Below are 11,941 nucleotides of genomic sequence, written 5' to 3' on the forward strand. Positions count from 1 at the left end.
TCCAGACTTCAGGCTGTAATTCCCTGCAAAGGATTGCAACAAAGTATTAAAAAGTGAAAGTTAGATTTAGGATTGTTTAGTTTGTCCCATTACTTTTGGCCCCTTAAAAAGTGGGAGGCACATATAGAAACCATTGTAATTCCTACACCGTTCACCTGATTTGGATGTAATTACCCTCAAATTAAATCTGAAAGTCTGCAGTTAAAGCACATCTTGTTTGTTTCATTACAAAGTCATTGTGGTGGTGAATAGAGGCCAAAATATGAAAATTCTGTCAATGTCCCAATATTTATGGACCTGACTGTATATGTACATAATACATACTTACTGGGTGCATTTGGTAAATAAGTTCCAGAGTCGCAGGACTATTTATGTGTGAAAGTACCCATATGTGCACTAGGTTATGCACTGGTGAACCCTCTTATACTGTATAAACAGCCACATTTGTGTTCTACTGTATGATTAAAAGGCCAATTTATTCAACTGTAAAATTAAATGTATAGTACTGCCTACTATTAATTAAGACTGCCCACTTAATACAGTTTTTGTTATCTATTAGTTACAATGTTTTATGAGTGCATATTAACCTGCTTCTTCTATGAAATGTGCCTGAATTGGGTAAAATGTGTCCCCTTGCAACTGTAGCTGAGCTCTGTTTATTACCACCTCTGATGTACAGTAGTATAAAAAGCTGACTGCTTTGTGTGGCTGAAAAGACCCTAAAATAGAAAGGAGTCCTCAAATGTCCTTGCTCCAACAGTGAATACAGTCTATCTAGACCAAGGATGGGGAACCTTCTGCCCGGGGGCCTTATAAGACCCTCGGTATCATTTGGTCTGGCCCTCAGAGCTTTTTTCTGCTAGCCTCATCTGGTTAGCAGTGTGCCTAGAATGGCACCCTGCAGCCAGAATCTATGCAGCAGTGCCACCTGGAGTGTCCAGAGGACGCTTCAGACAGTCATACCGCTGCCCTTACAGCTCCCCGGAACAACCTCAGGATGCTCTGGGCATTGCTGTAATCACCGGCGAAGGTGGCCCTGCACCCATGTGACGTCAAGCGGAGGGGGCATTGCCTAAACCAGGCCTTCAAATAATGTTATATATATCAAAATGGCCCTCGGCAGAAAAAAGGTTCCCCACCCCTGATCTAGACCTACTGAACGAAGTTCTGATTTTGCATTACTGAAGAGAATCTGGTGCATCAAACTATGCAGGAATTTGTAGTTGAAAGATGCTGCATACTATATGGTTAATAACATATTTATCTCACCAGGTCCTACACTCCATTTTCTTTCTTGGACATATTAATAATCCACCAATCTCGCCCAAAGAATTTCTTCCTACAACAAATCTGGCACATTACAAGAAAGTGTTTCCAAAACCTTTCCAGGAATACAATACACATTTACCATATCAGAGCCCGTACTCCATTCTACTAGAATATGTAAGTATACATTTAGCCAACTGACTTCTAGAGCTTCAGTTTTTCTTTTTACACAATAACTATAATCCCTCCAATCATATAAAAATATATATGTTCAGTACTCTGAAAGAGACTGATTACAAGTTACCTTTAAGATATGTTTTAGGAATGAGCGAGTTCGGATTTACTCAGTTCTCAAAACGGCATTTTATTCGCTATTCAAAACACGCGATAGCCGTTAGCGAATAAAATGCTGTTTTGAGAACCGAGTAAATCCAAAACCGCTCATCCCACTTTTTATATATACATAAGACTGGTGTCATTTAGAGACATAGGAAGAAGGTAAATGACATGCTCACTATACATCTCCCACATGCTGGGTGCATAGGATGCCAGTCTGACCAAGTAGAACAGATGAGCCATCAGGGGACACAAAGACATGGATCATAATGGGAGAAGCATGAAATGTCTTTAAGTGGGCAGAGTGGTACCCAAATTAGATCTGGGATAATGGAAACAGAGTCAGGAAGCATGCCAGTTACTAATGGTCAAATACTGAAAGCTATATCTAGTGAATGCAAAGGTGCCTTTGTTTGTTGGAAGGAGAATTTGTAAAAAAGCAGAAAGAATAGATTCACGAACATAACCATGAACTTTTAGTCTGGGCCTCTAGAAAGTTTGAGTGAGGCCCAGAAAATTCAGTCTGTCCCTCCAGCAGCCATTTTGATTTTCTGAGCCAGTACATGCACAGCAAAGAGTGTGCCACAATAGTGGCCCTCTCATCTCAATGCATACCACTTAGCAGTTGCATGTAACGCATTTGTGATAGTTTTGCTGCTAATCTAAGATTCATATTACAGCACCTCCATCCTCTTTAATAGTAAATTGACTAGAGAAGATACTGCAGGAAAAGGCAGGGGTCATTGCAGTTAAACCCTTTAGTTTAAGGCAGTGGTTCCCAAACTTTTGCGAATCACGGCACCATAGAGTATCAGCATTTTTTCCCTGGCACCCCTGGGCCTGAAGTTTCTTATTGAGAAATTCAGCAAAAATGACATGAAGTAAATTGTGCTTATAAGTCATCCTTAGGTAGTGGGTTACTGGGCTACGCTTTTTTTGTCTACATATTTTTTTGTTTGGCAGTCATTAGCACTGGTTTTGCCTATCACACTGACTAAAAATCATTTTATTTGGTACTGGAACACCAATCTGAGGCACCCCTGCAAGTGCCCTGAGGCACCAAAGGGTGCCGCAGCACCCAGTTTGGGAACCACTGGTTTAAGGAGAGATTGAGTTTCTCGTGACTAAGCAGGGCTCTGGAAAAACCTTTGCCATAACTAAAGCAAGCCAGATCTGCTGGGGCAGGGTTCAATATGCTACCCGATTCCCCAGAGCCTGTCTAAAGGAGAAATAGTGGAGAATATAATAAAGTAAACCACAATAGCATAGACAAAAAATGTACATATATGAAAATAGCAAATTAATAAAAATAAAACTGGAAACTAATGACACTCAACAACTATGTATAACATTGCCTCATACCTGGCTGCCCTGTAACGCTCCTCTCCCACCACCCTGCTGGCCCGGGGATTCTTCTAAAGCAGCAGCTCCCTGGGATGCGCTCTGCCTGGAGCCCTTATCCGTGGTGGCAATTTTGATTGCAGCAGCTCAGAACCATCTTCATAGTGAAGGCAGGCTGCCAGGATCTCGGCTCCCTTTGTCACCGGTCACTCTCCCCACTACCTCCTAAAGCCCACAATGGCTCCATAACACCCAGCTGAGCGGATTTTAAGTTAGTGGTGCCCTTCTACCCACGCCTTGGTGATCGTGGAATGGGGACAGCATGGTGGTCTTCAGTGGACTCTGAGTGGGTGAGTGACCCGACCTTAGGCCACTCACTGGGATAGCAGTTTCCGCTCATAAGCATATTGCCTGGACAGACACGATTTAGGGCCGGTGCTTCCATACAGATATTCCCATGCCACCTTCCCAGGTTGACTAGAAAATTTCTTCATTTTAAATGTGCAGCTGACCTCCATCACTCCTTTATCTTTTTTTTTATCAATCTACAAATTTTACCGTGAGTTGCATTGATCCTGATATAATTAATCGCAATTGCCAGTGTGTCCCATCATCACAAGGTACCAAAAGAGGGCCAGCGCAGGACAAGGGCACTAAACAACTATCTGTGCTTAGTGCGCTCTTTGAATGCTCCTCTTCACTTTCATTGCAGCAGAGTACTGCAGGTGATGACGCCCCGCTAACTTTGGGTTCCATGAAACAACTTTTGGCGTCCTTTAAAGCTGATACCTCTGCAGAATTTAAAGCTGCCCTGCAGACTTGTCAGCAGTCTGTGGATGATCTGGGGAGACGAACTGATCACCTCAAAAATAAACTTGAAGAGGTGGTCAAATAAAACAACCAGCTGATTACCCTTCACGAGGAACTCCAAGCTCCAAGTTCATGCCCTGCAAAGTAAGGTTGGTGACCTTGAAGATAGGTCGAGGCGCAATAATGTTAAAATCCATGGCATTCCAGAGTCAGTTTCTAATCTGGAGCTTAAAGAATTTGTAACAGATCTTTTATGAAGCGCTTTCCTACGACCCCGATAACTGACTTTCTCCTGGATCGCATCCATCGTCTGCCCAAGGCTCGGAATGCTTGGTGCCCCTAGGGACACTTTAATGTGACTTCATTACTTCCATGTCAAGGAATTGATCTTACATGCTGCCAGACCGTCGGAGTCCTCTACTCCGATCCTTGGAGGCCTCCAAATATATGGAGACCTCTTTTCAGGTTGTGGCCTAGGATCGGCCGTTACTCACCACATCACTGGTTTCCCATGATCCCTCTGGTGGTCAGACGTCAGGTGTGGCGGCGATTGACGTGTTGAGCATTATACTTAGAGCCATGTGGACATCCATGAGCTGCGCTGTGCCTTGGTTACTGCGGTTGCCGTCATGGACGCAGCCATGACAGTTCACATCACCTGACTACCCTTTACCCAATGGTAGCATGGTGGTGGTCAGCTGACGCTATCCACCAATGATCTGCTACCTTAGGGTATAAAGCCAGTCTCCGGACAGAAGGAAGTTGCCTGTGCAACATTGTCTCTACCTTGTGTATACTTGCAGTTACCCCGTTCCAGGTTCCCTACGTGATTTCCTCGAGTCTCAAGTGCCAACTCCTTGTGCAACAGTGCGTCCGAACATTTTACCTGTGTGCGATACAAGTACCACTTCTCACGCAACTTAGCGTCAAATACCACTTTCCAGTGTACAGTTACAAGTGCCACTCATTGGCACAACAGTGCCTCAAGCACTTGCCTACATACCTATAGGAGTACCAGTTTCCAGTACTAAAGGTACTTTTTTTTAGAAGTATGTCTCTTGGGCCATTGTTATATTGTCTCTATTCCTACGGTATCAGACACCTGTCCAAAGGGAGTCACTGGTGAACACCTCCCAGCTGGTTAGACTCCATGCCTATGGACAGGTCTCGCCAACACTTGATATTCGTGGATGAGGAGATCATATATACAGACCCCACGCCTCCGGCTTCTCTCTCCTCTAGGGACCTCAGCTTCCATCCCTTCAGTAGGGGATTTCTCAAAGCCAAACGTGACACCTCTCAGCAGCTACTCTGGCCCTTCATAGATCTTTTCTCCCGGTCACTAGGGCCCTCCATAAAGCAGATATCCCCTACCATTGGGGTTTTCCCACCAAGCTGCTAAGCAGAAGAAACAGCTCCACTTCCGTGATTTCTACTCCAGCTTTTAGTGTCTTGGAACCTGGAAGACATTTCGCTAAAAATTCCAGGCAGCCCACGGATCGTATCAGAGTGGTCTACAACTGGCACTTTGTCTTAATATCCTTTGACTTATGCTTTTACAGTTTCTTTATATTTTTAATGCATTTATAATTACTGTGTCTCTGTTCTATAAATATGTATGTAATTAGTATTCCCTCTAATGACTAGTTACAGGGTATTATATGGTCCTATTATGTCCTCGAGAGGAAACGTTAAAGAATTTCTTCAATTGTTTATTTCTACATCCATTAAAGGTATTCTGTTTTGACTCAATTACGTTTATATCTATAGTTCGGAATGTTCCCATGCAGAAATATGACCTGTCCCTATCTTTTTCTCTGCTCTATCACAGCTAATTACTTTTTCACAGATCATTATTCATTATTAGTTTAACCGTTAGCTCATATACATCATAATCTTCTGTTGTAATTTATAAGTTTGTCTAAGCTGGTAAATTTACCTTAGGTTGTTTTTTCAATATTTAGGGACGCAGTTCACTTAGAACTAAGTGAACCGTACTTAATACTAACAGGAGTGATGGAGGTCCATAGCTTCCTCCACATACCCCAAAGTGCTGCCTTCGGAGGTGGCCTTATATATACAACTAAAAACATTACTAGATGATGTGCTCGACTCATCTTTTCTATATAGTGTCACTAATTAAACAATATGTAATATAATATGTTGGTGCTATATAAAGTCCTAATGATAATTGTTTTGTCATCATACTAGTGACCCGCATATTCAAGTGCTTAGATATATTCCCCATTTACATTTCTTTGAAAGAAAGTTACCTTGTTTGCATGTTAGTTTTTACATAAACAGAATAAGGCGGCCAATTTGCGAGTAATGCAAAAAACAAAACAAAACAATTTTTCCTTCTTTCCATGGTAGCAGACACTAATGGGTTAATCCTCAAGTCAACTGAAGGCTGGAAAGGAAAAAAACTTTGTAGTGGAAGTATATAAGCTTACGCTGGGTACACACTAGACGATGTGCAAACGACACAATGGTCTTCCAGTCAGTGGCGTCACAAGGTGGGTGCGGGGGGTGCGGCCCGCACCCGGGTGTCACCCGCCGAGGGGTGACACCAAGGTGCAGGATCCCCCTCAATGACAGGAGCCGGGTGCTGCACTATAGCATTAAGTGCAGCACTCGGCTCCTGTCAGTGAGGGAGCCGGCCCTGCCCATGCCCGCACCTCCTGCACCCCCCACCGATACCACCCCATTGATACCTAATGTATCATACATTTTGTGTGCCACGGGCCGGGTTCGCGCTGTGAGGCCACGCCCCTCCCGAGAGTCCGACATGCGAGGCCACGCCCCGACACAACTCCTCCCGAAGACAACGCCCCCATTTCGGCAGGTGGCGCGCGCATGGCATCCCTCCCCGCACCGGGTGTCACCGTGGGGAGGGACGCCACTGCTTCCAGTTTTCCCTTTCAATTACGTCCACTAGTGAATCAATAGTAAAGTATCCTGAGACCATTCATGTGTGGGGTTGCTTCTTAGCCAAGGGAGTGGGATCACTCACAATTTTGGCTAAGAACACAGCCATGAATAAAGAATGGTACCAAAACATCCTCCAAGAGCGGGAGACTCCCGATTTTTAATGTAGCCTCCCGCACCCCCGCAAATTATAACTCATCTCTTGGTTTCTGAAACTGGAAATGCCGGGGGCGGGACATGCACATGACGTCATGTAACGTAAAAGCTGGCCACCGCAGGGATGTGGGTAGCGGTGGGCGGCCAGCCTAGATGCAATTCACACAAGCACATTAATGTTGGCGGCATCGGCAGCGAGGACCGCCACCATAGGTCACGGGTGCAGGCCAGGGAGTCAGGAGTGCAGTGCTAGTGCCCGAAGATGCCTCCTGGTACCGCCTCCTCCTGCCCCCAGCTCACACACCAGCCAGTTGCAGACGTGTTGGGAGAGAGATTACAGCGGATGTACGGAGGAGCCGATGCCCTAGCTCAGTGTCGGACAAGTGCATGAAGGGCCCACCAGGTGAATGCAACCACAGAGGTCCACTAAGGGGCATGGCCAGTAGCTGAAAGGGGTGTGGACATCCAACCAGAGAGGAGTAAACCTACTTGGCAGCTAGGGGGGGTGGGTTGTGGGCATAATCAATTTAATTGGCGGGGGCCCCAAAACCTAGTTGCCACACAAAAGCCTTAATCCGGCCCTGTCTATGCTTGCAACACAAACTATTGAATTTAATTGCTGTAGTGTTAATACTTTGTTGTATTATATTTTGGAGAGACACACTGACAGTGTATGTCCTTAAAATATAATACTAAGGATTAATAAAACAGCAATTAAATTCAATAATTTGCTTCAGCTGGATGTAATCGGTATCCTGGTATTCAGAATCCTGACGGGTCAGAATGCAACTACTAACGGGAAATATGAGGGTTAGGCTGCAGGAAGGGAGGGTTAGGATTAGGCTGTGGGGGGGAGGAATTAGGGTTAGGCTGGAGGAGGGGTGAGTTAGGGTTAAGATGTGGGAGGTGTGGGTTAGGATTAACCTAAAAATACTTACTGAAATTCGCCAGCATTTTCACTGTCGGGATCCCGCTGATGGCATTCTGACCACCGGAAATCTGAATGCCGGGATGCCGTAACGAACACGTGTCAGCAAGTATAGACACTGCTGAGTGCAGCAGTGTGCTCCAACCTTGGGTCCCCCTGAGAGAGCAGGACACTGGTGGCCGGCATCATGTTCACGCTACAAACTTCAAAAGTGAACTTTTTCTTATGTGTGCAAAGTATGGTGTGCATACATTTCTAGTCACACATTACCTCGCATTCTGCCCCATAGCAACCAGTATACAGCGTGACTGAAGCCATTACTGCTCCCTGCTACATGACTGCTTTCTGCTCACTTTCCCTTTTTTTATTTTGTTCCTTTTTTTCAGTGCAGTTCTCTATCTATCTAAATATGTTGTACACTCACCAGTGTCCTTAGCACCCAGCAGCAGCCAGACAGCCTGTTAACGAGTGCTTCCAACTTGGGCTGCAAGAGTTGAGCAGGTCCGTGTACTGGGGGCGTGGCCAAATTCGGGAGGCGTGGGCATGCCTCCTCCATAAAAAAATAAATACTGAGACCGGGGATATTTAGTGAGTGGTTCCTGGTGGGGTGGGTTGGAGGAGACTGACAGATGGGGGCCCCCTATGTTCCCCCTTATTCTGGCTCTACCCCTGCTCCCTCCCAGTGGGATCAGCAGCAGAGCTTCTAATGATGACTGCCCGCTGTACCCAGCAAAAAAGAGAGCTCCCAGCCTGCAGCAACAAGTGCTTAGCCCCTCCCCCGTGACATCACTGATTCCTGAAAATGGAATGGAATCAGTGTGGTGCTAGATGGAGCCGGCAGCTCACTGCTCAACGCCCGCAGATTGCAACAGCCACCGGGTCAGTCAACAGCATGACACAGCCCGGCAAGCAGCTGCACAAAGTCTCTGTAAACAGCGCCGGTGACATGCGCTAAGCCCCGCCCTCTGTCAATAGAGGGCGTAGCTATATATCACTGAGACCCACCGGGGAATTCCCCGAATCCCGCCAGCCCAGTCCGAGTCTGCCGTAGCTACATGACACTGTGAGAGCTGTTCAGAGCTCACTCTAGCAGCTCCTACTAAATGTATTTATTGCAATGCTGCGGGAGAGGAGGGGAGGATCTTTTTGTGTGAATGTCTGTGTGAAAATCTATTCTTGTGAAAGTGGGGAAGGGATCTATTCATGTGAAAGTGGGGAGGGGAAGTATTCATGTGAAAATGGGTAGACTATCTATTAATGTGAAAGTGGGGAGGGGATCAATTCATGTGAATGTGTTGAGGGGATCTATTCATGTGAATGTGGGGAGGGGATCTATTCATGTAAATGTGGGGAGGGGATCTATTCATGTGAATGTGTGTGTGTGTATGGAGGGGATCTGTTAATGTGAATGTGGGGTGGGGGTTGGATGCGATGCTGTCATAATACCAAAGGTCGGGATGTCGATGCTTAGAATGCTGGCACTAGAAAACCAACACCTGTCAGAATCCCGGTGCTGGCATCCTAAAGGTAAGTACTGGGACTGGGTGGAGGGTTAGGGCTAGGCACTAAGGGGGGAGGGTTAGGTTTAGGGTACGGGAGGTTAAGTATAGTTACTTGGAGGATATGTTAGGTTTAGGCAGTGGGGAGGGTTAGGGAGGGGATGTTTTAGGATACTGACCAGCAGGTGGCGGTATCCTAACCCTGTCGGGAAGCTGGCATCGGAATTCTGACCGCCGGCATCCCGTACCCAACCCAAAAATCTATTAATGTCAGTGGGGGAGCTAGGGTGTCAGCTTATAGGAAGATGTGTTATTATATGATAAATTTTACCGGAATGGGATTGAAATCCCGGCTGTCGGGATGCCGCTGGTCAGAATACCATCAGCGGCATCCCGACAGCCAGAATCCCGACACCTATAGGAACTAAAGGTAAGTCTCCCCCTAACCCCTACCCCGTGCCTAACCCTAATCTACCCCCCTAGTGCCTAAGCTTAACCTCCCCCTCCCTGCACCCTAACCTCCCCTCCCTAGTGCCTAAACCTAACCTCCCCCTCCCTGTACCCTGATCCTAACCCTTCCTCCCCGGTGCCTAACTCTCCCCCTAGTGCCTAAGTCTAACCTCCCCTTCCCCGGTGCCTAACCCTACCCCAGCTACCTAATGCTAACCTCCTCCTAACACCCCAATACTTACCTTTTTGATGGCCGCGGTCGGGATACTGGTGCTGGGATGTCGACCTGTCAGGATTTTGGTGCCGGTATTCAGACCGTCGGCATCCCTAATGCAGGGATGCCGACTACTTCCCATGTGTGCCTGTTATCACAAAAAATGGCATCTAAAAAGCTGTGTGGTCATCTACAGTATATACTGCGTCATAAATTAAAGGTTAAAGCATTTTAATTAGAATGTTGTACATGGTTGTGGAGAAGCATGTAAATGATCTGTCCCACTTTTCAGGATCCATAAAGAATGTTCTGTCCTAGAGTATCAGCATTTTTTTCACGGCAGCCCTTGGCCAAAAGGTTTTTATTGAGAAATTCAGCAAAAATTCTTAAAATAAGTAAATTCTGCCTATATATCCTTCTTAGGTTCAGTTATGTGGCGGTGGTGGACAGGGCTGTACTTTTGTTTGTCTGCATATTTTATGACTGGCAGCCACCAGCACTGATTTTGCCTATAACATTGGCCATAAATAATTTAATTTGGTACAGGACACACCCGAGTGGCAATATATAAGCCCATAGGTGGAGCTAGACACGCCCCTTGCTACCCTTGCCGAGATGGACTTATCTTGTGCATAGGTTAGTTCTGTTGGTTATGCAAAATGAGCCTTTTTTTGGGAGGTGAAATTTTATACTTGCGATTTCCTTCCAACTCTGCGTGAGCCCATGTATGTGTGTTCTTTATATCTACTTATCACCTAATTACTTTATTGCTCTCTTCCAGATGACTGAAGCTAAGGATGTGAAAAAGCCAGATGTATTCATGCAAGAACTGGTGGCTGTAAATGAGTCACTGTGGAAATTTTATGATGCTGAAGGAAACCAACCTGTGGCCAATGACTTTGCTTTCAAGGCCTCAGTGATAACATACAGCTGTGTTAAAGATATCACGAATGAGAGAGTTCTAAAGATGGCTTATGGAGCTTCCATGTCCTGCAAAGGAAGTACAGCACGGAGGATAATGATTGCTATATCTGTCTTATATGTGTGGGACAAGGCTATTTCATACGCAGTGTGTTGCGGGGCTAAGGGTCCTGCTATCAAGTTCCCAGATCATGTGCACTGTAATGCTTACAGTTTTGATACTCGAAAGCGTGGGTATAAGGAAATACCCCCATGCACAAAATGTAACACAATGTATGTTGCACAGTTCAGCCCAATGTACCTGGTAACCAACAAACAGGAAGATTGGCCATTTGGAAATTGTGCTGAAAACGAATCGTTCAGCAAGCTTCTGCACAGTAACACAGATGTGAGAGAAGCGATTCATACAGTCAGTGATGAAAAGGGCAGGCTGATGAACAGGAAGGATATAGAGAATAAATTCAAAGATGAGCATGAGGGCACGATGAAAGCCGAAGTAGAAGAGCTCCTGACTTTTCTAAACTTCAGGGTGACCTCAGGAGACTGGCAGTTCTTCACCCCTGATGTTTAACATTGAAAAATGAATATCTCCATGAGATGTTTTACCAAGTCTTCATTATAGCTATGATTATGTGTACTTAATTGGGTGTCCAATACCTAACCTGACCTTGGTGATGCTCCATATGTACAGTGGGCCTGATTCACGAGCGGGTCAATGTTGGCCAAGTGCGCATACGCACGAGGGAGCCGGCTCCGTTGTGCGCATGCGCGAGACCAGCATAGCGACGGACAAGCCGTCGCTCCGGGTCTCGCTACAAAGGGGGCGTGCTGTCGATGGTGGGCGTACCGGGGGCGTTGCTGCCCAGACGGAGGCATTCCCATGGGAACGCCTACCGTCTGGGGCCGGCCCCACTGACATCACAAATGATGTCAGTGGGAGTGCTTTTGGCTCTGATAGAGCCAAAAGCACTCCAGGGCTTGCGGCAGATGAGACCCTACCACAAGGGTCTCGTCGCAAGCCCGGTGGTCGCGATGGTATTGACCATCGCGACCATCTTTTTGGCCGCTCGCTATAGCTGTGGGTGGTCACCC

At 46.2% G+C, this 11,941-nt stretch overlaps 1 protein-coding gene across 1 annotated transcript in view; it reads left to right on the forward strand.

The window, feature by feature from the left end:
* The window catches only part of LOC148540910 (uncharacterized), a 30,013-nt gene extending 18,536 nt beyond the window's left edge, over positions 1-11,477 (forward strand). Inside the window, exons 5-6 of the mRNA XM_088474639.1 lie at positions 1,273-1,443; positions 10,710-11,477. Of these exons, the coding sequence (XP_088330765.1) occupies positions 1,273-1,443; positions 10,710-11,420 (882 nt within the window). The 3' untranslated portion in view covers positions 11,421-11,477. The remainder of the gene's footprint in view (positions 1-1,272; positions 1,444-10,709) is intronic.
* The last annotated feature ends 464 nt before the right edge of the window (positions 11,478-11,941 follow it).

Source organism: Taudactylus pleione, unplaced genomic scaffold, assembly GCF_031769625.1.
Source record: "Taudactylus pleione unplaced genomic scaffold, aTauple2 ptg000016l, whole genome shotgun sequence".
NCBI classification, from domain to species: Eukaryota; Metazoa; Chordata; class Amphibia; order Anura; family Myobatrachidae; genus Taudactylus; species Taudactylus pleione.